This window comes from Sorex araneus, chromosome 3 (genome assembly GCF_027595985.1).
Source record: "Sorex araneus isolate mSorAra2 chromosome 3, mSorAra2.pri, whole genome shotgun sequence".
Lineage (NCBI taxonomy): Eukaryota > Metazoa > Chordata > Mammalia > Eulipotyphla > Soricidae > Sorex > Sorex araneus.
Window position 1 is genome coordinate 45,040,567 of NC_073304.1, and position 24,160 is coordinate 45,064,726.

Genomic DNA, 24,160 nt, shown 5'->3' on the forward strand with positions numbered 1-24,160 from the left:
CCAACAGCCACCCTCACCCTAACGCCTATCCCTGACCGGTGTTCATTTACCTTTATCATTGTCTCAGTGTCCCTCTCTCCTTTCCTCCTCTCTCTCCTCCCTCCCCCCATGCCCCCTACAACACACTGCCATAGTAAGCTCAGTTCTGTAGACCAGTTCTTAGATTCTGTTGCTTTTGGTCTTTTGTGAGTACCCAATTATTTTTCTGTATATCCCACACATGAGAAATCATTCTGTATCTGCCCTTTCCTCTGGTTGATTCCATTTAGCCTGATACCCTCCAATTCCATCCATGTAGTGGCAAATTGCATGATTTCATTTTTCTTTTTCTTCTTTCTTTTCATTTTTACTTTCAATGCTTTATTTGGTTACAGTAAAGTCAGGTACTAACATCAACAATCCCCCAAAGTGCAGAAGCTCATTTTGCTTGTAACTAGTTGTTTTTGAAAATGGAAGTTATTACCCCCAAAGCTACTGATTCCGGATATATCCTGTTGCTTTTTAGCTTGTCTTGTCATTTTCACACCTAGTAGCATAGATTCTTGATTAGTGGGAGCTTTACTGATGTAAAATCTTAAAAAGCACAACTCAACGCTCGTGACAATTGCCATACTCAGATTTAGAATCAGATATTGCCAGAGAACCTGATGGCAACCTACAGGAAAAATGGTAAGAAGTTAATAAAACAGTTGATCCAATATACCTATCTACATGGAACATGATGCTAAAACTAAACTTAAGGTTGAAGATTTCAGGCCCAGGACCTGAAGTTTATAGAAAAGTCAAATAACAGCCTTTGTTAGAAATACAGAGATGTATTTAGGACACATTTTTGTTAGAATAGTTTTGGTGACCTGCACTGTCAAAGTCTCTCCAGAAAGTCTTTCCAGGTTCCTCTTGCATGCAGTTGGAGATGCCATGGCCACGATTAGCCATAGACTTTGGAAACATGCCAGTAAATTATATGGTTTCATTTGTTTAAAATAAGTAGTATTTGTATGTATATATATATATATCATATAGTTTATCCAGTCATCTGTCCTTAGACATTTGGGTTGATACCAGATTTTGCTTATCACGAATAGTACTGCAATAAACATAGGAGTACAGATGTCTTTTCTAGCCTGCCTCATGAGCTGGGGGAGAAGGCAGCTGGAATAGAGAAGGGATCACTAAGTCAATGATGGTTGGAGGAATCATTCAGGACGAGAGATGTGTGCTGAAAGTACATAAAGGACCAAATGTGATAGCCTCTTAGTATCTATATTGCAAACCATAATGCCCCAAAGTAGAGAGAGAGTAGGGGGGAGGGTTAGGATGTAGAGTGATACTGTGGACATTGGTGATGAAAAATATGCCTGGTGGAGGGGTGGGTATTTGATCATTGTATGACTGAAACATGAAAGCTTTCAAAACATGAATGCTTTCAAATATGAAAGCATTGTTACTGTATCTTATGGTGATTCCATTAAAAAATATGTCTTTTCTGGTAAGAGTTTTTGAGCCCTTGGAGTAGAGGCCCAGAAGTGGAATTGATTAGTTTATTTTACAAGGTTGTGAAAAGCATGAGAACCCCTTCTGCAAAGGGTCCTGATGGAATGACTGGGGGTTATACTGAGCCTGCCTTCCTGTGCTTCCTGGAATTGCTAAATGCTTGAAGGGTGGCAGTTCTTGGTATTTTTTGGGTGTCAGTACTAAATTGTTAGTGGCCAAGAGAGGTATTTGTTAGAATGGATCAGGTAGGTGAGTGTTACTGACAAAACTTTCGCTTGGGAAGGCTGCTTTGGTTCCCTTTGTTTGCTTATGACCAACAGTAGGAAATAGAAAGCTGTAAATCTGCGTTTCCAGGGTTACCTTCTAGCTGCTGATAACGGGCAGGAAATTAAAACAATCTGTGATAGTGTTTTGTTCTTATTAGCCACAGATGGTAGTGTTCAGATAGTATGGCGCAAAACATAAATAAATATAGCAGGGAAACTTCATTATTGAAGAAAAATGATTTGGTATGGTCAAGTTTACAGTCCTGATTCACAAGAATGAAAAGGAATATAGGCAGCATTAGTATTCAGTTGCCATACAGAGCATTAAACAGCACCTGGACACTGATCTTTTCTTTTTTCTCTTGTTCTTGAGTATGAAAAACATTTACATGATTTTAAAATAAAAACTATGTGAAAAGTTGTATTTAAACATGTCTCTGCCACCCAATATTCATTCTTTTCTGTATGCTTAATCCATTATAGGTAATCATTTTATTAGCTTTTTAATATATTCTATAAAAAGTGTTTCTTATTTAAGATAAACATAGGTATATATGTATGTTCGTATGTCCACTTCTTTTACACAAAAGGATGCATACTATAAGTAAGCCCTATTAAAATAGAACTTAAATTCAATAGCATTCACTAACTTTACATATGCAATTGAATTTTCTTTTTGCTCTTGGGATGCGCCCAGTGTTGTTAAAAGGACTATGTAGTGTGGGGAATCAAACCCAGGGTTTCCAGTGCAAAGCATGTACTCCAGGCCTTTGAACCCCCTGGCCTCTGTACAATTAAGTTTTGGCATATGCATTCAGTTGTAAGATCAACAGTACAACAAAATATCAACCATTTCCATTATTCCCCCCAAAAAGTGTCTTCCTATCCTTTTACAGTCAGTCTTCTCACCCACTTCTCTGATCCCCAGTAAATTGTTTGCTTTCTATATCTATATTTGCATTTCCTACAATCTTATGTGTATGTACATATGTGTGGGAATGTATATGCATGACTTCTCTAACTTAGTTTTTTTTGTACAGTCAACCATGTTTGTTAGTTATATTTGTAGTTCCATTTTATTTCTGAGTAGAGTTCCATTTGTTCCAGTTGACTGAAACAGTCCTGTTGATTTTTTTACGTTTTATTTCTGAATAATTTACTTACAAAATAATTACAAAGAGTATATATGTATACATATATAAACGTGTATATATAGCTTCCATATATCCTTCCATCAGCTTCCTCTAGTATTAATATTTCATATTTCTGTGGTACAATGATTGGTACTTAAGAAATTAAAACTGGTATAAAATGATTAAACTATATATTCTTTGTACTTTAACTTTCCCATTGTCATTAGTTGAATTTTTCCATTAGATACCTCTCTGTGATAGCTTCTCAGCCTGCTTTTATAAATTTTTATAAATGTATATAAATATATTACACACAAACATATGTATTAAATAATAATTGTTTTGATATTTTATAGAATGGCTCTCAATTTGATTATTAGACTTATTAGACTGCAGTTATAAATTCTTGGTAATACACAGAGTCTATGTGCTTTTATAATCATATTTTATCAGGAGCTACATGAAATAAATCTTATTGCCATAACATATGCCTGAGGTAAAGTGGACTTTGATTATTAGATTAAGATAGTGTTTTTCAGGTTCTTCCCAGCAAAGTTACTGCTTTTACTTTTCTGTAGACTGAAGCAAATTCTTTTCTTTAAAATTCTAATGTTCTGGGCTGGAGCGATAGCACAGCAGGTAGGGCATTTGCCTTGCATGCAGCCAACCAAAGTTCGATTCCCAGCATCCCTTATGGTCCCCTGAGCACCGCCAGGGGTAATTCCTGAGTGCATGAGCCAGGAGTAACTCCTGTGCATCGCTGGGTGTGACTCATAAAACAAACAAACAAACAAAAAGTAAAATTCTAGTGTTCTTCAGTGTGTGGGGGAAACAGTAAGTGGGGGACAGATAATTCATCATTTCCCCCAGTCTGAATGGAAATGATATAAATAACAGCCACAGCTACTTGCTCTGTTTGCATAATTGCAGCCATTAGTGAATTTATTGTCCCACTTAATTCTCCGTATATCCTATGAAGTAGGAACTATATTCATGCCTATTTTCCAGTAGATAAGACTGAGACAGAGTGTCTTATGCCAAGTCCAGCAGCTAGTAACTGATGGAATCAGGTGCTAACTTAGTCTAGCCCAAGGGCCAGGTTTTATTTTCACATATACCTTTTGATTGTTATCAGAGCTTACAATGAGACGCTCTCATTCTTTCCCAAAGATGACTAACAGACACTTCCTATAGTTGAGATACTTCCTGTAGGAGAGAGAGAAAATAGGTCTCGCTCTTTACTCTAAGATATAATATTTTTTTGTTTTGACTTTTGGGAAATTTTTTAATGTGAGCAAAGAGTTTAGAAACTGTGCATAAGATGATATAAAAAATATTACATTCAAATCTTGGCAAAATCCAGGAGCATCAAAAGATTATTTTTGGATAATTTCTTTTAAAATTTTGACTGGATTAGTGCAGACTTTGGGGAAAGGGCATTAACTTAAAGATTGGCATTGAGCCTCCTCTTCCCCCTACCCACCCCCACCCCCACTCTAACGCCTACAGATTTCATCAGTGACTCCTAATAGGGGCGATATGTTTACAGGTGTGTGTCTCAGCCCCACATATTCGAATTTGTTATCCACATTAATGAGTTTTCTATTACAGTCAAATCTGTCTTTTAATAGCCTGACTCTGAAGATGGTAACTATGGTTTAATGATGACTCAGTCTCTGTGAGTTCCTACTCCAGTAGCAGTGGAGCCACTGAAGGTCAGGCAAATGGGATGGGCATTTAAACATTGGCCCTGTGACTCACTTGGCAGCCTGCCCTGCTAAGGGGAAGAAGCTGTGGGCGGCTGTGAGATGCGCTGCATCTCATTCCTTCCTTGACTCATATTGCGAAGACTGCATTTGCCCAAATCCTTGAAACCACACAACTCAGTGCCTGGATTGTATCTAATCTGCCAACTTGTCCAGATATCAGAACCATTTTGAAAAACTAAAGCCTTTTGAATTTTTTTTCAAAATCCTATGTTCCAGAATCCACAAGCTAGACAAGAAGCTTCATTCTGGACAGGCATATGCTTAAAAACTGTAGAATGAAGTTTATTGAGAAAGGAGAAAGGCAACTGTTTAGAAAAAGTCTGGTGCTTGCATACAGTGACTGAAAAATTTTATGAGTAGAAAACTGGGGGATCACGTTTATAGTGTCTGGGATTGGCCTCTGAAGTGAGAAGATTTAAGATTATTAATATTTTTCTGGGCTAGATTTTCTATACACCAATATATAGAAATAATAAATAAATAAAAATATAAGAATTTGGAAGTGGATCTTTTTTTACCCACCAGAAATTGTTATTCTTTGTTTTAGCATATAATTTTTCTCTTTTCCTCTCACATAAATAATTTACAGTCCTGCTTATTTTGTTTGTTTGTGTTTTGGTCACACCCAGTAATGCTCAGGGGTTACTCCTGGTTCTGCATACAGGATAGGAAATTACTCTTGGTGTTTGGGGGATCATAGGGATACTGAGGATTGAACCAGGTAAGCTGCATGATAGGCCAACACCCTACCAGCCTGTGCTATTGTTACAGCCCCCCAATCCTGCATTCTCTATATAATAACTATATCAAAAGGATTTTCCCATTATTAACCCCTGGCCATGTGCAAGGCAACCACTTTACCGATATACTATCTCTCCAGTTCCCCCAAATCACTAATTTGATGGGAGAAAAATAATTAATTTAAATCTTTGCATTTCCTTAATATCTTAGTCAGGGTTAATGTTTTTCTGCTGTCAGTTTTTACTTCCCCCTAAAAGGTATTGGCTTTTCTACTCTTCCTATAATATTGGATCCATTACTAAATCAGGTCTCTGATTTCAGATGTTCTAAATGATGCCATATTTGATGAAGATCATGATGAGATGGTGATTGTGAAGGATATAGACATGTTTTCCATGTGTGAACATCACCTGGTTCCATTCATTGGAAAGGTAAGGTTCTCTAACATCTTTTTAAAAAAGCCCAATGAAAAATTCAAAATTGGGATAATTATATTTAAAGTAGTCTCCCGTTAATATTCAATAGCCCAGATGTTTATAATTGTGCACATTTACTCTTAATCAATCTGACTAATATGAAAGCTCAACATTAACAAACAAAACCAAAGTAGTAGAATGCCTTCAGAACAAGCATAACTAAAAATAACTTAGTTAAAACCACATAGTTTTTAAAAATTCGTTGTAATTTTTTTTCCTTTTTGGGTCACACCCAGCGATGCACAGGTATTACTCCTGGTTCTACACTCAGGAATTACTCCTGGCGGTGCTCAGGGGACCATATGGGATGATGGGATTCGAACCCAGGTCGGCCGCATTCAAGGCAAACGCTCTACCCACTGTGCTATCACTCCAGCCCTGTTGTAATTTTTTTTAATTACAAAAATTTCTTTGATTTTTGGACCACACCCGTGGTACTCAGGGTTTACTCCTGCTCTGTACTCAGGAATCACTCCTGGTGGACTTATGGGACCATATGGAGTGCTAAGGATAGAACTCCAGTTGGCCATGTGCAAGGCAAGCACCCTCCCTGCTATACTAGCACTCTGGCCCCCCACATAGTTTTTCTAATTAGTTGCTGGAGGTTTCAAAAGCCTTTGCCCTGAGGATGGAGAAATAGTACAGCAAGAAAGGTGCTTGCCTTGTATGCTCCTGACCCAGATTTGATCCCTGGCATCCATACGGTCCCCAGAGCACAGGTAGGAGTAATTCATGAGTAGAGCTAGGAGTAACCCCTGAGTATTGCTTGGTATGACCCAAAATCCAAAAAATAAAGAAACCAAAACCAACCTTTGCCTTGCCCTATATTTTAACTTAAGACTTAGCTTCTTATACTGCTTAACTTCTTAAGATAAAAAAATATATAAATTATCTGCTGGTAGATAAAGTTTAAGAAGTCCTGGTCTAAAATATGCTATAGTATGACATGAGAAGTAATGATAGCAGAATTTCTTGTGACAAAGGTTATATTATTAGTTGATGTAACTTGCTTTCAGGCCATTCTATTTTAAGAAAAGTGAGTCTGATAAAATATAGATATCTAGTTTTTTTTAATAATTAAACATCTTTGAGAACATAAGGATTTAGGACCAAGAGGTATTCTGTTTTCTTCCTATCTCAATAAATCATAATTTTATTTTTTATTAGGTGTCACTCCCAGAGATGTTTGGCAGACCTTGTGCTGTTGGGGGGGTCAAGTATAGTAGCTATACATCCTAGGCCTGGACTTTAGCATTTGAGCTATGTCCCTAGTCCAAAATTTTATTTTGACTTTTGTTTTTGTGTTTTGGGCTACACCTGGTGGTACTCAGGGGTTACTCCTGGGTCTGTGCTCAGGAATTATACCTAGTGGGGCTCGGGGAACCATATGGGATACCAGGGATCAGACCTGGGTCAGCCACATGTAAGGCATGCACCCTACCCTCTATGCTATTGGCCTGGCACTTATTTTGACTTCTTATTAATAATTATCAACCATCTGACCTATAAGAAATGGTATGATAATTACCTGCATACTCATCACCTAAATTTCCTAAGTGTTAGCATTTATTTCACATTTTGGTCTATATTTTATTACTTTATTACAGGAAATAATAAAGTAATGAAATTCTTTATTATGAATGGATTTTTCTTACCTACTCATAAATGAATAACGGGTATGTTAGTATTCTAGAGCTTCCCTTAAGTCCTCTCCTAATCCCTAACTCATCTCTTCTTTTCACAGGTAACCAGTATCTAGATTTCTAACATATAGATTAGTATGTTTGTTTTTCCACTACATAACAGTAGAAAGAATCTACAGCATGGCTTTTATGTCTGGCTTCTTTTGTTTCACGTTATGAGTCATTATGTTACTGCTGTTGTAGTTTGTTTATTTTCATTGCTGGTTATTATGACGTCACAAAATACCACTATTTTTTGTTTTTATTAGTGGATATTTGTGTTCTCTTGCTCGATCCCTGCCCTATGACAACCTCCCTGCCATCACCACCACCCCTGCCCCTGCCACCCTTTCTTCTTTTTTTTTAAAAGTGAATGAGAGAGAGAGAGAATAAGAGAGAGAGTGTGTGTATTTATTTATTTATTTATTTATTTTGCTTTTTGGGTCACACCTGGCCATGCATATGGGTTACTCCTGGCTGTGCACTCAGGAATCACCCTGGTGGTGCTCAGGGGGCCATATGGGATGGCTGGGAATCAAACCCGGGTCAGCCACATGCAAGGCAAATGCCCTACCCTCTGTGCTATCGCTCTAGCCCCCCCTTTCTTCTTTTATAAACAATACTGATTTTAGTATTCATTTGGTGTACATGCACAATATTTATGTTAGAAATATACCTTATAGCAGAATTGCAACATTATAGTGTGTGCCCATTTTCAATTTATTTAATACTGGCCTTTTGTTTTCTAAAGTGATTGTGCTACTTTGTACTACACTGTACACTTTCATAAAATCTTTAAGTTTGTATCAGTAATTCATATATCGTCATCTGAGTTCTTGTTTACACACTTGTTATAACTTGATACTTGTGCTACTGTGTGTATAGTGGTACCTCTTTTTAAAACTTTTCAGGAGTTCAGAAATTTTCAAATACATCTAAGATTAGGAAGACTAATGTAACATTCATGTTCCTATCAGCCACTTTTAACAACTATCAGCCCAGGATCAGTCTTGTTATGTATAGTTATTTTTTTTCTTTTGGGGTCACACCCAGCGATGCTCAGGAATTACTCCTGGCATTGCTTAGGGGACCATATGGGATGCCGGGGATTGAACCCAGATTGGCCGTGTGCAAGGTAAAGCTCTACCCACTGTGCTATCGCTCTGGCCCTATGGATAGTTCTTGATGAGACTATTTAAAAGAAAATCCTAGATATCATACATATTTAACATATAATTAATACACATATACATATTTTTCACTTCTTTCAGCATGTCTCTGAAAGATAAGGATTTTATTTAATTTTAAATTACTTTATTTTTATAAAGTTGTTCACAATAATTTATTACATTCAACATTCCAACACCAATCCAACCACCATTATACCTTCACACCACCATATTTTGAGTTTTTCCATGTCCCCCACCAAAGCCAGCCCCCAAAATAATTTATTTTGTATTGCTTGTTATGAATAATCTGTTAAAAATGATCCAAAAAAGTTTCTTTAGTGAAAAGTGTGTGAAGATTGTTGTATGTCACCCTGGAGTCATTAAGCCCTTAAGCCCTTGTACAAGAGATTACTAACATGTTGTTATAAGTTGAGAACTTTGTGTGCATATATATGTATATATGTATGTATATGTATGTGTGTGTATATATATACATATATACACACACACACACACATTTTAATCAAGATTATTTGAGTTCTACTATACACCCCATCAAATGTGGTATGCTGCTCTTGGTACAAGATAAGAATTTTAAAGTATACATGCTCTATAAATAGTATCTGGGCATGTAAAGTATACATGCCCAGATACTATTTACCTAAAAAGTTAGCAATCCTTGAACAGATTAAGAGACATTAGATCTAGATAATTAATTTCATTATTTTGTTTGTTTATTTGATTTTAAACTATACCTGGCAACGTTCAAGGCTTACTCCTGTCTCTGCAATTAAGGATCACTCCTTGTAGGTTTTGGGAACCATCTGGGTGACAGGAATCAAACCTTGGTCAGCCAAATATAAGGCAAGCACCTTATCCACTGGTCTATCTCTTTGGCCCCAAGAGTATAATTATTTTGGTTTTGTTTTATTTTGGGGCCACAACTAGCTATCCGCAGGGCTTCCTTCTGACTCTGCACGCAGGGATCATTCCTGAAAGGGTTTGGGGAACCATATAGGGTGCTGCCTTTTCGCCTGGCTCATGGTATCTGTCTCTTCTCTGAAGGTCCATATTGGCTATCTTCCTAACAAGCAAGTCCTTGGCCTCAGCAAACTTGCCAGGTAAGCAACAACTTGTAACCAGTGAGGAGGAAAGCAGTCTATCAGATTTGCCTCTCCACCATGAAAATTCTAACATGCTTCCTCTCTGCACGATAATTGCAAGTCGCATTGCAACTTTTGATCTCTCATACTACATGTCTCCCTGAGCATAGAATCAGTCAGCCTGATTTGCTGAGAAGTATTGGGGGTAGTCTGTGGCCTCCCTGAGCACTGCTTGGGAAGATTCCCCTGCCCTTTATAGCCACAAAGACGAATAGACTTAGAGGGTCTAAAATACAAGTGTCCTCATCTCCCATTACCTACCTCTGCCCCTACTTCTTACTCTTTTTTCATAAGTAAGTTCTGAGGTTTTACCTTAGACCTTTCTTCCTACAGACATCACTGAGGAAAAGCATCTGGGGTGCATTTAGCCCATCCCTGACCTACAAGGATGACTTAATGAACAAGGGAAGGATAAGAGAGGAAACTTCCTGGGTAGGAGTCTCAGGGCATTGCAGTTTACATTATTTTTTCTTTTTGGGTGGTTACTCCTGGCTTTGCACTCAGGAATCACTACTGGCGGTGCTCAAGGTGGACCATATGGGATGCTGGGAATCGAACCTGGGCCGGCCGCGTGCAAGGCAAACGCCCTACCCACTATGCTATCACTCCAGCCCCTGCAGTTTACAGATTTTTAATCAAACCTCTGGAATGCCGGCTCTCAGCCTGCTTTCCTTTTGTTACATGGTAATTCTGAGCATCTTTCTAGGGTCCTGCAGGGCCAGTCAGTTAATTTCTGATTTGTCTCTGCACACACAAGGCTGTGCCTTTCTTCACTCTCTGATCTCAAGTCTAAGATGATGTTTGCTCAGTCACTCCTTTCTGCTCCAGTGTCCTTTTCTGTTCTGTGTTCTCTGGGTTCATACATCTGAAAAATCCCTTTATTCCTTTACTCCCAGTTAATTTGATTTTTACAAAGGAGGTAATGTAGGTATAGGCATCTGTGTTTCACTTACCACAGCTTAAGGATCAGAGTTCTTCATTGATGACTAAGGCTCTGACAAGACCTTAGTTACCAACATTTTGTTGCTCTTAAATGTTTTTGGTAATTACATTTTTTTCTTTCCATAAAATCCTTGAGTGTTGGGTGAGGGAGAAATATTGGGACGTGTGTGTGTGTGTTGAATGTTAATGACAAAGTTTAAAAAAAATAGATAATGAACATACAGTTCAAGGTCCCTTCTCCAACCTTAATTTGGATCCATGGATTGAGGTTCTAACATATCAAAATGGGAAGAAGTGAGTCTTTGTGACCCAGTCTGTAGACTAGCTTGATTAATCTTTGGCATGGTCCTTACTTCTTCTTCACTGGTGAGTTGGACTCATGCAGTTCTGAAATCATGGTTCACACCTTTTTTAGTTATGTGTTAGAATCTGTACAAACCACCCCCAGTAACCTGACAGCTGCTCCCTAGAGCTATTCTTTTTTTTTTTCTTTTTGGGTCACATCCGGCGATGCACAGGGGTTACTCCTGGCTCTGCACTCAGAAATTACTCCTGGCAGTGCTCAGGGGACCATATGGGATGCTGGGAATCGAACCTGGGTTGGCGGGGGGGGGGGGGCGTGGGGGGGGCACGTGCAAGGCAAATGCCCTACCCGCTGTGCTATTGTTCCAGCCTCCTGTTCAGCAATTTGACTATAGGAGAGGTGGTGATACTAGGAAAGGATGTTATTATGTTTATGATACACTTGTTTCACTGCAACAAGGCTTGTGTGTGTGTGTGTGTATGTGTGAGTGTGTGTGTGTGTGCTCTCTCCCTCTTTCTTCATTTCATATCCATCAAATTTAATTCTTATTGTATTTTAAAACAAAATATTTTAGACATTGTGTATAGGGTTTTATACATGCATAAAACATTCCAACATCATATCTTCTACCAGAGTGTCCCTTCCCTTCTACCATTGTCTCACTGTCAAACACCCCTATCCCTACCCTGCCACTCCTCCTGTCTCACACTAATGGTAAGCTCAGTACTGTAGATCAGTTCTCAGATTCATTGCCTTTGCTCATTTGTTATTCCCGTACTGTTTTTATTTTTTTGTATATTCCATATGTGAGAGATACATAACTTTCCATACACATAACTTTCTGAATCTGTCCATCTCTTTCTGACTACCTTCACTCAGCATGATACCTTCCAGATCCATCCACATAGCAGAAAACTGCATGATTTCATCTTTTCTTATAGCTGAGTATTATTCCATTGTGTACATATGTACTATTTTTTTTTAAATCCAGTTATGTGGGGGCTGGAGCAATAGCACAGCGGGTAGGGTGTTTGCCTTGCACACGGCCGACCCGGGTTTGATTCCCAGCATCCCAGATGGTCCCTCGAGCACTGCCAGGAGTAATTCCTGAGTGCACAACTAGGAGTAAGCTCTGTGCATCACTGGGTGTGATGCAAAAAATAAACAAATAAAAAATCCAGTTGTCTGTTCTCGGACACTTGGTTTCTTTCCAGATTTTGGCTATCGTGAATAGTGCTACAGTAAACATAGGAGTGCAAATGTCATTTTGGATTAGAGTTTTAATCCTTTGGTATAGATGCTTAGACTGTAATTGCTGGATCATATGGAAGCCTAATTCTTAGTTTTTTGAGAAGTGTCCATATTATTTTCTGTTTTCCAAAAAGGCTGAACACAGTCAACATTCCCACCAGCAGTGGATGAAGGTCTCTTTTCCCCATATCTTCGCCAACACTGGTTATATCTGTTCTCTATGATGTGTACCTATCTCTCTCTTTTTTTGTGGGATAGGGAATACCTGGCGTTTATTGAGGGATCAATCCAGGCTGGGTTCTGTGCTTGTATATCACTCATAGCGGCACTCAGGGACCATTTGCAGTGCTGTGGGGATCAAACTCAGGTTGGCTGCCCCACCCACTGTGTTATCTCTCTGGCCCTGCCAGTCTCACTCTTAAATGCAAATATGGAAGCATCTTGCTTTAGTGATCTCTACTCAATGCCAAGGGGTGGCTGAGGTAAAATATTGGTGGCAATGGGACAATTAATGCTGTCATCTCTCTTAGTAACCCCTCCCCAGTAACCTACTTCCAAATAATAAAAAAGTCAATAAAAGTATCTTTACTAAAGTTGGTTACTGTTTTTGTAGTCTTTGGTTTAAGTAAAGTTATTGCACTTTACAATATGCAAATCCATTTCCCTGGTTCCCTCCCTTCGTCCCCTCTTTTCTAGCTAGGTTGTCAGATCTTTGCCTTTCCTAGCTATCTAGAACTTCTATCCATATGTTCAAGGTGTGTCAGTATGTTAAAAATAGTGAGTAGTTTTAATGTTATTTTTAAAGAATCTTGACAGATCACTGTAGATCTTGCTTTTAATGCAAGCAGCCTTTCCTTGAAGAGTCTGCTGGCTGTGTTGGATTACACTTTATGGACATAGATTCTAGACTGATTCTGTAAGGTCTTTGGGATAAATGATGACTTGGGGGGAGAGAGAAAATTACTTGGTTATTTACTATTGAGGGAAAAATATTCCCAAATAATTAAGCTTTTATAAAACTATACGGAGGAGTTCATTATTAGCATGGGGAGTGTCACATAAATTTTTAAAAAATTAAGAAAAAGAAGAAACACTAAATCAAAGAACCAAATATGCTATTTTTAGATATTTGGGGAGAAATTGTGTAAATGATTTAATAAATGGAAAAAAATTAAATTTTTTCTTAAAAACTGAAGAATATTTAGGGCATGAAGAGTAATAAGGCTAAATATCTTAGCAAATCTTCACCGCTCATTTTAATCTTGTACATGAGGTTTATTATGTGCTTGCTTTTAAAAGAATGACCTTTCAGAGCCAGAGAAGTCAAATATCAAAGAGTTAAGCCTTAAGTAACAAGAAAATGCCAGGAGTGAGTTGATCAGGTTTAACTGTGGTAGAAAGCTAGAGTAAACTTAGTTTCCACAGGAATTCCTTTTGTTGCTGAAAATCTTTTGAACATATATAGGGTTTTCTGGCCTTAGCCTAATTAAGTGAACATAATTAAATCTTGAACTGGGAAGTAGAGGGCCTTGAGGTAGATATGGTCAATTTATTTGTTGGTTAATTTATTTATTGAACCCCCTAATGTGAAAGGGCACAGGGCTGGGGCTGCTGGAAAGATGCAGGACCCCAGAAGGTGACAGTGTGTGCAGCCGTTGCCCCAGAAATGCCTTGTTTGGAGTTCTGAATTCAGAAGACCTGGCAGCTATGGCCTGGAAGGGTGAACAGAGCTGCAAGTATGGGGCTGAGCAGAATTTTAATGATGTTCCTCTAGGTATGGGTAATGCATAAACCCTTGAGTAATAGGCGGGGAGCACAGCGTATTCTGCTGCTGGGGAGTGGACTGATTGAAGGAAATCCCTGAGTTGAAAATCTTATATTCTAGATTGCTGTAAAGTATAATTGGCCGAGAGGATAAATACTGTATGATAGATAGGCTAAGAATGATAGGTTATCTAACCCAAAATATATTTTTAAAATATTAATTTTTATAAATAATTTTTAAGGACTGGAAAGAGAAGGGAACGCATCAAGAATTAGAAAACTTAGATATTTTTTAACCATTAGATCCAGTCAAGTTTATCGACATTCTTCCAGACTTCCAAGTAACCACTAATTCCTGTATTATAGAAATGAATCAAGAGTATGGAAAAGTCTGAGAAAATATATAATTAATTTGATGACAATATACCAATGATAACAAAGCATAATAAAACTTGCATTAAAAATTATAGACTGAGGGGCCGGAATCATGTATAGTGAGAAGGGCATTTGCCTTGCATGTGTCCGATGCTGATTCTATTCCCAACATCTCACATAATTCCCAGAGCACGGCCAGGAGTAATTCCTGAGTGCAGAGCCAGGAGTAACCCCTGAGCATCACCAGGTGTAACCCCCAAAGTCAAAACTAAATTGTAGACTAATTTCACTCATCAATCTATTTGTAAGAATTTTGAGTATCAAAAAGCCCAATCTCCATAAGCTAATGTATTTTCATCATGTCTCAGTAAGGTTTGCTCTAATAATACAAAAGGGGTTAGATCAAAACCCTTTTTGGGAACCACCGAGCTAGAAAAATTGTACAGGGGATAAGGCATTTGCCTTCGTGCAGCTGACCTCAATTTGATTCCCACTATTGTCAATTGCCTTATAAGCACTTCCAGTAGTACAAAAAGAATTTTGTTTTTGTTTTGTTGGTTTTTTTAAAGAACTACAGATTCCAGGACTATAGACTGTAATGATATTCTTTTTGTCATAATAGCCAAAGATATAACATGTATAAAAATTTCACACACTGGGGAAGTAGAAGTTAGCAAAGGAGCCAAAATTAGGTTTCTGGCCTCTCCACCCTACGCAACTTACCCATAAACTTTATTTTCAGAAGTTCCAGAAAAACACTCATGGACATATATTCATTGGGGCTAGTTTTACAGTACCTGTGAGATTCCACCTAGATAAACCAAGCCAGTAATTTAACTTAAAATGTTTAATCCAGGGCTGGAGCAATAGCACAGCGGGTAGAGCGTTTGCCTAGCACGCAGCCAACCCAGGTTCAATTCCCAGTATCCCATATGGTTCCCTGAGCACTGCCAGGAGTGATTCCTGACTGCAGAGCCAGGAATAATCTCTGAGCATTGCTGGGTGTGACCCAAAAAGCCAAAAAAATTTTTTTTTAAGTTTAATCCAGAGAGATAGTACAACTGATAGGGTACCTGCCTTGCATGTGGACAACCTGAGCTCAATCCCCAGCACCAGAAATGGTTCTCCAAGCACCAGAAGAAATGACCACTGAGTGCCAAGCATAAGCCCTAAGCACCACTAGGCGTGGACCAAAATAACAAGACAAAACAAAATATCACCAGGGTGGTGACTTCTCAGCTATTCACAGAAAGAAATACTTGTTCCGTGATGTGTTTTTATTCAGTTTTCAGAGAATTACCACAAATAAAATTTCAAGGAGTTCACCAAAAGTAAAATAAAAGCTGCCACAGTGAGAATTCAACTGAAACAAATGATTAAGCAGACAGAGTTCTCAGGAAAATATTATATAAGCTCACATTAAACAGACTAGGCACAGCTGCAAATAATAAATGACCTGCAAGAAAATCTGACAAAATTCCAAAGAACACAGTATAGAGTGACAAGCAAAATTTAAGAATTTAGGAGGCATGGAAACGAAGGTCTAATTGGCTCTGCATTTAAATTCTGGCAATAACTGAGGCCGTAGGATGAGTGTAATGTAGAGAACCTAATAACTGAAAACATTTCTAGAATACATGCTGAGTATCAGTGCCACCTTTTCTCTGGTTTTGTTCACAACGGAAAATCTAATTCTATATTATCTCAATATTGAAAGGCGACTGGGAACACAGAGAAGCCGAGAGGGACGCCTGCCTAGAGGTTGAGTGGTAAATGGGTTGGCATCTCTGTCACTGACTTTATTTCCTGTGACAGGTTACGTGTTCAGGAGCAAGTTGCCAGACGGTCTGGGCTGCATGTGTTGGGAAAGCCCCCACTTGCCTCAGAGGCACTGGGAGCCTGACCACACACTCAGATTCGTGATTACAAGGACAGGTTTTAAAATTGTTTTTTAAAACATGATTACACCTGCATGGGTTATTCATGAATCCCTCTTTAGATTTCACAACTAGAGTGATAGATATTGGAAAAGGAAATATTCAACCCTTGACAAGAGGGTGTTTTAAGAGGAGGTCAGGGGGCTTTTAATTGGAGGGCAGGATTAATCAGCCTGAGTGCTTTCATAGATCTATTTGAGAGCTCCAAAGCCAAGACTCCTGTTTCTTTCTAATCTGATTTTCCTAAAGGCTTAGTTGGTGCAATAGTTGAAGATGGTCTGCTATTAATTAAGAAAGTCTTTTATTTTTAACTTCAATTAAACTCTGATTAAGCAATATAATTAATGAGAACACTTGATGTTCTAATTTTGATTAGCCTCAACTTGATGACTTTGGAACTTTAAAAGCCCTGATTCTGTTTTTCTGAAGTGAACTTTGTGCTGTAGTTCTCTTTGGAGACATGAGACCCTGCCATATGTGGGAGTTGGTGGACTTCTCATTTCCCTGTAGTTCTCGGATCTTCCTACTTTCTTCCTTAAGCATTAATGTCTTGCCCATTTTCTATAATTGCTTTAATAAATTGTTTTTAGTCTTAGGAGGAAGACTTACTAAGGTCACTTCAATTTATGATGAACTAAAACAATTCTTTCTTTCCTAGGATTGTAGAAATCTACAGTAGAAGACTACAAGGTAAATTTCAAACTGCTTACGTAAAACATCTTTTCTTTAAAGAAAAAAATTTTAATTCTTATTTCAGGGTAAAGCGTAAGATTGGAGTAAAATAGAGAATTTTTTTAATGTCAAGCCTTCAGAAAGATATTTTCTTTTGTATTTGCATGTTGTTTCACATTTTTTTAATGTATATACTAGCAGTTTAAAATCAATTAAGTTTATATTAACAATAAAAGGACTATCACTTTAAAAAAGAAAAGCTCAAGAAATTTTTCCTATATCCTTGTCACTGCATCCTTCCCTTGGTCAGTTAGCCTCTGCATGTCCGCATGTATGGCTGTGCTGGGCCTTGAGTTAATCAGTCCATTCTCAGATGGGCATTAGGGCTTTGTTATCTTTCAAATAGACGCAAAACTACAGTGAATACTCTTTTCCTGGATCAAACTCAGGGCCTCACACCTGCAAAGCAAGTAGTCTACCACTGAGCTACACCACTGGCCCTGGGAGTGAATGTGCTTGAATTTATGTTTTGGGGCCACACCCAGTGCTGCTCGGCAATTACTCCTGGCTCTGTGCTCAGGGTTCACTCCTGGTTCACAGTGGGCTTGGAGACCATTGTGGGATGCTAGGGATTGAATCTGATTCAGCTTCATGCAAGGCAAGTACCCTTGCTCCAGCCCCTGGGCTTGAATTAATTTTCTTTTGTTTTTTGAATAACCAACATGTGCTGGAAACATTTTTATTTTAGTTTTTTTGTCTTTTTGGGTCACACCTAGTGATGCTCAGGAGTTACTCCTGGCTCTGCGCTCAGGAATTACTTCTGCCATTGTTTGGGGAACCATATGGAATTCTGGAGATTGAACCCAGGTTGGCCATGTGCAAGGCAAACGCCCTACCCACTGGACTATCACTCCGACCCCTTGAATTCATTCTGAGTTGTTCATGCAGCATGGCTGTGGCATTATTTTAATATGTCATAGATTTTCACATGGCTAGAAGTTCAGTACAATCATTTGTACTGAATTACTGTTGCTTTTTTGTTAATCCTGTGTGAACTGTTATTTTGTTCTACTCAACCTCCATAGAAGTGTTCATCACCAATAGTCTTACGGAACGCCTGGGAGCTGGTTGCCAGCTGCTTGTGGTGCTGGAGGGTGATGCAGGTTCATCAAGTACCCTGCCCAGAAGGGACTTGAACAAGGGCTGCCTATGGCTTGACAGAGCAACTGTTTTTGTCTTTGTTGTTTTTTTTTTTTTTAAAAAAAAAAAAACAACACCAAAAAAAGGCTGGTGTATCTTGGTTCTGAAGCCTCACAGAAGCCCAGTTTTTAAAATTTCAAATATCTGAGAGACAGTTAAAAGTCCCATCTGTCCATGTGTGCCTGCCGCTGAAACTCACTTCTTGTCACATTTGCAGTTCAGGAGCGGCTCACGAAACAAATCGCCTTAGCAATCACAGAAGCCTTGCGGCCTGCTGGCGTCGGTGTTGTGGTTGAAGCTACGTAAGTCCCTGCCTGCTTTTAATGATGTCATAGGGTGGTATGAATGTGATCCTGAGTACGATTGACTTCTCTTCACAGAAGATGGCACACAATTAGCCCTCTCACTTTGGCATCTCTGAGTCTGAAGCCCTCTGCCCTTTAGAAATGGGGTGGAGGGGTGCAGAAGGTTGGTTGTAGAGGGGGCATTTCTTGGCAGAGCATGTAGTGGTGTAGAGAGTCTGTTTAGGATCAGCAAATGATGCAATTAGTAGCATTATATGTCTTAATTTCTTCTGTGACTGTTGCTCTAAGTAGAAAGAATTTCATGGTTGTTTGAAGTAAAGATCTGTTACATTTGAAAAACAGAGCTGAATAATGCCCAAAAGTAGAGAGAGAGTTTGGGGAATACTGTCTGCCATAGAGGCAGGGGGAGGGTGGGAAAGGGATACCCGGGATATTGGTGGTGGGAAATGTGCACTGGTAGAGGGATGGGTGTCTGATCATTGTGAGATTGTAACCCAGACATGAAAGCTTGTAACTATCTCATGGTGATTCAGTAAAATTAAATTTAATAAAAAAAGAAAAGAAAAACAGAGCTGAGCTCTGAGGACTCTTGTTGAAGTTCAACTGAATGATGAGACTCTCATACATCCTGTGGGAAGGGTTCTCATCCACGCTTCCCAACTCCCTTAGGAGACTGAGAGTCATCCTGGTCACTGCGCCAGGGCTCTGCCTGGGGAGAGGAGCGGACTTCAGTGTCACTGAGTACCTAAACAATCTAGTGCTTGCTGTCTTCAGCCTAAAGCTGGAGCGAGTGAGAATTCAGGATAGCTATATATTCAGAAGTTAGGGATTTCTGGAGACCCTTCTATATTGCCACCCATGTGATGGTGACAACCAGCACAAAAATTCCATCTTTCCCCCTCCTAGTGGGTGTATGAAACTTAACCACCTGTGTGGATTACAGCTATGAGACTAAGAAACACAAAGGATGTTATTCAAGTATGTTCATCAAAGAAATGATATTTGGATACCTTGGCGACTAGGAACTCAGTTTTGATCAGATTTGGGCCAGCTTTTATGTGTTAAGACCAAATCAGTAATTGTCTGCTCTCTTTCAATCAACCTTTGTTGTCTTATTTTGCAGACACATGTGCATGGTAATGCGAGGGGTACAGAAAATGAACAGCAAAACTGTGACGAGCACCATGCTGGGTGTGTTCCGGGAAGATCCAAAGACTCGAGAGGAGTTTTTGACTCTCATTAGGCGCTAACTCCAGCGTATGACTGGGATGTTCCAGATCTTGTCGCCAGTAGTGTTGTTTGGTCTTACTTGTTTGTATGTTCTATTTTTTAGTTGTTACACACGTGAACATTATTCCTTGCCACTGATTGTGTTTACTAATTATTTATACCAAGTCAAATAAAATAATTAATTAAAGGTGCACCCTCTACTTTCTTCTTGCCACCTTTTAGTGGCAACATTCAAGTAAATTTCTGAAAGTGTAAGTTATATGCACAAAACCACTGTCACTCAGATAACCCGAAAGATTAAGGGAAAAGATATCATCAATTTTGTTTGAATAATATAGTCATCTGATTCATAGGAGTGTTGGGAACCAGCCAATACACTGGTTCTTTCCTACCCCCCACCCCCAAAATGGTATAGTATGTAAAGTAATGTATTTGTGGTGTATAGCATTGCGCTGCCAATTCAAAGTCCAGTTGCTCCACTTTCAATCATGCTTATTAAACCACCTGTGACTCTTTGTTGTTGTTGTTTTATTTATATTTTAACAATCCAGTTTAATGTTAGTCACTGAGAAAAGGTGGTAGAATATGTTTTGTATTTCACTGTGAGTTAAAAAAAAAGGCACACTTCTACCTTTTATTCTTTAAAAAATTCAAGTACAGGGAATTAGTTTCTGGAGTTGTTTACGACTATATTCTCATGTCAACATACAGGGATTTAAACACTTAACTCTCTGTGCCTTGATGAGAATATGACATCATTTAGGTCATAGTACCTTTGCCTTTTTAATAAAGCCATTATTTTGTAAGTCTTAGTATCAACACTGAAAATAACTCGCCCTCACATTTTTACCTTTAGCAATTTCTAGGGAGTTTACTTTGTGCGTTCCTTATAGATGGCCTCAAATATTTATTTTTTTTAACTTATTAAATATTTTTCTAATTTCCAGAAATGTTTGCAAGCGTCTCCCCCACTTTCAGGTCTGCAGAACCCCCCACAATCGTGAAAGAATGCAGGATGAACAACCTGTACCCTGCAATGTGAGCTATGTCCAATGTCAAGTGAAAGTTAATGTTTGCTGGAATAGTGAGAGTGCACAGTGATTTTCTGGAATTACTGGAAAATACTAGAATATTCTACTGATTTATTTTGTGGCCCAAAGGGTCCTTGTCTTCAGTCTAACTGTTCAAGTAGTTGAAGTCATTTAGCCCAAGAAGCTGTTGCCTTACCAATGGTTATCTTAAAATTTCCTCCAGTGGTGTAGTGTGGCCAAGTTGCACCAAACCAACCACCAACAAAAACCAACAACCTCACTTCCCCACAAAATAACATGAACACAATGATGTCATGGAAAAGTCTCTTTCATCGATGTTGTACTCTTCACGTTTGTGCTATTACTGTAAGAAAAGTTAGCTACAGTGCTTGCTTTAAATTCTGCAGTCCTGTCTCTGCTTCTTTGATGCTGCTTGGCTTATAAGGGCAAGATGGTCAGGGTGATTTAAAAAAGAATCTCCTCTACTTTTGTTTTTTATATTCTTCAATATTTGGAGTTTCTAAAGTACTTTGTGATTGACTTTGACTTCCTTTTAAAATCTATCCTGATATAAGCATGATCCTGCTTAATATCTGGACATTTAGAAGTAGAATGAAGTACTTGACTCATGCTTGGTGTTTAAAAGTAAAAACAGGTATGACTCAGAGGACCAAAGAAATTGTTAGATATAAATTCATCTTTCTGAGGTTGATTGTATTCCTTTTTAATGACTCTTTGTTCTGACATTCCCTAGAAGTGTACTCATAAAGGTTTTATGTGTCAATAGGCTATTTTCTTCTTGGTGAATGTGAAGTAATTCCCTTTTCTGTTCTCTGGTCCATAAAACTTCAAAATTACCTTCTCATATCCATGGCCTTGAGTCCCTTTGGGGGATTTTTAAGACTTTAATGAATTTAAATACACTGTTCATTAAGTTGTTTGAATTTAATGTATGTGTGTATATTCCTGCAGTTGATTCTATTTAAATTATTAAAGTGTTAAAACTTTGTTCTTGTGAAAGTAGTATTTTTTTAACTATCAGTGAAGATATATAAATAAATCTAATTATTCTGTTTTAGCGAAGATACTGATATCCATCACTAGATTTTCTCTTAGTCAACAAACTATTAGAGGAGTAAGCCTAGGGGCCTTACAAGTTAGCCCCGGGTTGTTGATTTTTCTTCATATTTGATTTGGGTATTATTGTCACCCTCCTGTCAGGATAGGAATAGGAAGATCTGGGGCAATAATTAGAAGTCTGGTTTAATTATTTTGGGTGGTTGCGTGTGTTGGTCCAGGTGTCATTCCCAGTAATGATTGGCCTGGCTGTGAAGGCCTGAAGGTTCAGTGCTCTGGTCTAGCAGTGCAATGCTGCTCAGGTTTGGAGGTGCCAGGGCAAACCAGTGCCAAATTGGAATGGTCCTCATGTCCTGTTGGCCTAAGCTAAATGTAGGAAGTTGCAGCCTTCTGGGTTGGGCTGGGAACGTGTGCTGCTGGGGCTGAGAAGGGAGGTCCCCCACTCTCTCTTCTACAGAACAGCTACTTTGGACAGAAATTCTACATAGTACAGACTGCAACAAACAAACTTTAAAATGTGCCTGTCAAAGTAGCAGACTGGGGGCAAAGGAGGAAACTTGGGAACACAGGTGAAGGAAAGTTGACATGGGTGATAGGGTTGGTCCTTGAACATATAGGTATAAAACTCAACTATGAAAAACTATATAAATCATGGTTCTAAAACAAAATAAATTCCACACAGTTGCAAAGATTTTGCTTCCTCCTTTCTGTCCTTGCCTGGTGCTTTCATGGCAACCTTCTGATTCTCTCTTTGGGTGGTCTCTACCCACTTTCTGTTCCACTGAGGCAGAGATCTCTCTCTCATCTTCTGGCTGTCAGTATGTACAGGTGCTGGGGCACTGGAATGGTTGCATACTTCTTAAAGAACCCCAGTGACTGTCAAGGATTAGAGTGACTAATCACTCTAATTTAGGAATGCTGTCTGAAAATTATGTAAATAATTTTAATGTTTATTAAAATTTATATATTGTTAAACCATATTTTAATATATCATTAAAGTTAATATAAATTATATAATATAATTTTATTTACTTCTGGATCTGCATTCTGCATTCAGGGATAATTCCTGGCAATGTTCAGGGAACCATATGGGTACCAGGGATAGAACCTCGATCAGCCACCTGCCACGTGCAAGGCAAGTGCCCTAACCACTATATTATCTGTCTAACCCCCAAAATAAAATATTCTTCAAGCCAAAACTCATAAGTGGCAGATAAAAAACAAAAAATAAAATGTTGAGCTGCTAAACTAAATCCAAGTTGTTGCTCCCAAAGGTAACCACTAAACAGTGCTAGCCTTCCTTGTTTTGTCACTTGGTGAAAGAACAGTGGCAGACACCAAAGATTTCAGAGAAGATTGTCCATCTACACAGGATATCTGTACTCATCAGGGTGGTTCAGGGTCCTTCTGCTGATGTCAAAGAGGAGCGGGATCAACAGGTGAGTTCAAATGAAGTATAAATACCTGACAACCCCAACACTCCCAGAGGTGCTTTCTCTATATTTATTTTTATCTTTATTTTGAAAACCAAAAAGAATATATAAAACAATAGACAGTACAAGCCATGTGTGCTCATCACCCAGCCTCAGTTTCTTTCAACTCATGGCTATCTTAATTCTTTTACATCTTCCATCTCGGTTGGATTATTTCAAAGCCAATGTCAGATTAGACATAATTTTATCCATAATATTAGGGGGGTTATTTTTAGGGGGCCATACTTGGCAGTGTTCTGGAGTTTCAGGGGTTATTATTGGCTCTGCACTCAGGAATATGCTCCTGATGGTACTCAGGGGACCGTATGGGATGTCAGGGATCAACCTGGGTCAGCTGTATGCAAGGCAAGTGCCCTACCTGCTGTACTATCACTCTGACCCCATCCATAAATATTTTAGACTATACTATAAAGCTTTAGTAGCCAACACAGGATAGTAGTAGAATCAAAAAGAACACCAATAAATAGCACAGAATTGAGAACCCAGAGTTAGATCTTTACACATACAGACAATTAATTTATGATAAAGGAGCCATTAGTGTAGAAAAAATGTCTCTTCAATTAATGGTATGGGGGTGAAGGGAGGTGTTGTGGAGATATAGCACATATCTTCCAAGAAACTGACTTGGGTTTATCCTCAGCATTCTGTATGATTCCCTGAGTCTTTCAAAAGTGATTACTGTGCTC

At 38.6% G+C, this 24,160-nt stretch overlaps 1 protein-coding gene and 1 non-coding gene across 2 annotated transcripts in view; one reads left to right on the forward strand and one right to left on the reverse strand.

Moving 5' to 3' along the window:
* Window positions 1-21,903, forward strand: part of GCH1 (GTP cyclohydrolase 1) — a 44,664-nt gene extending 22,761 nt beyond the window's left edge. Inside the window, exons 2-6 of the mRNA XM_012934903.2 lie at window positions 5,725-5,834; window positions 9,796-9,851; window positions 17,125-17,156; window positions 18,556-18,640; window positions 19,767-21,903. Of these exons, the coding sequence (XP_012790357.2) occupies window positions 5,725-5,834; window positions 9,796-9,851; window positions 17,125-17,156; window positions 18,556-18,640; window positions 19,767-19,893 (410 nt within the window). The 3' untranslated portion in view covers window positions 19,894-21,903. The remainder of the gene's footprint in view (window positions 1-5,724; window positions 5,835-9,795; window positions 9,852-17,124; window positions 17,157-18,555; window positions 18,641-19,766) is intronic.
* On the reverse strand, window positions 770-955 carry LOC129404008 (small nucleolar RNA SNORA44). Its single transcript, XR_008629619.1, has one exon. It is a non-coding gene; the product is annotated as a small nucleolar RNA SNORA44 (small nucleolar RNA).
* Window positions 21,904-24,160: the final 2,257 nt, after the last annotated feature.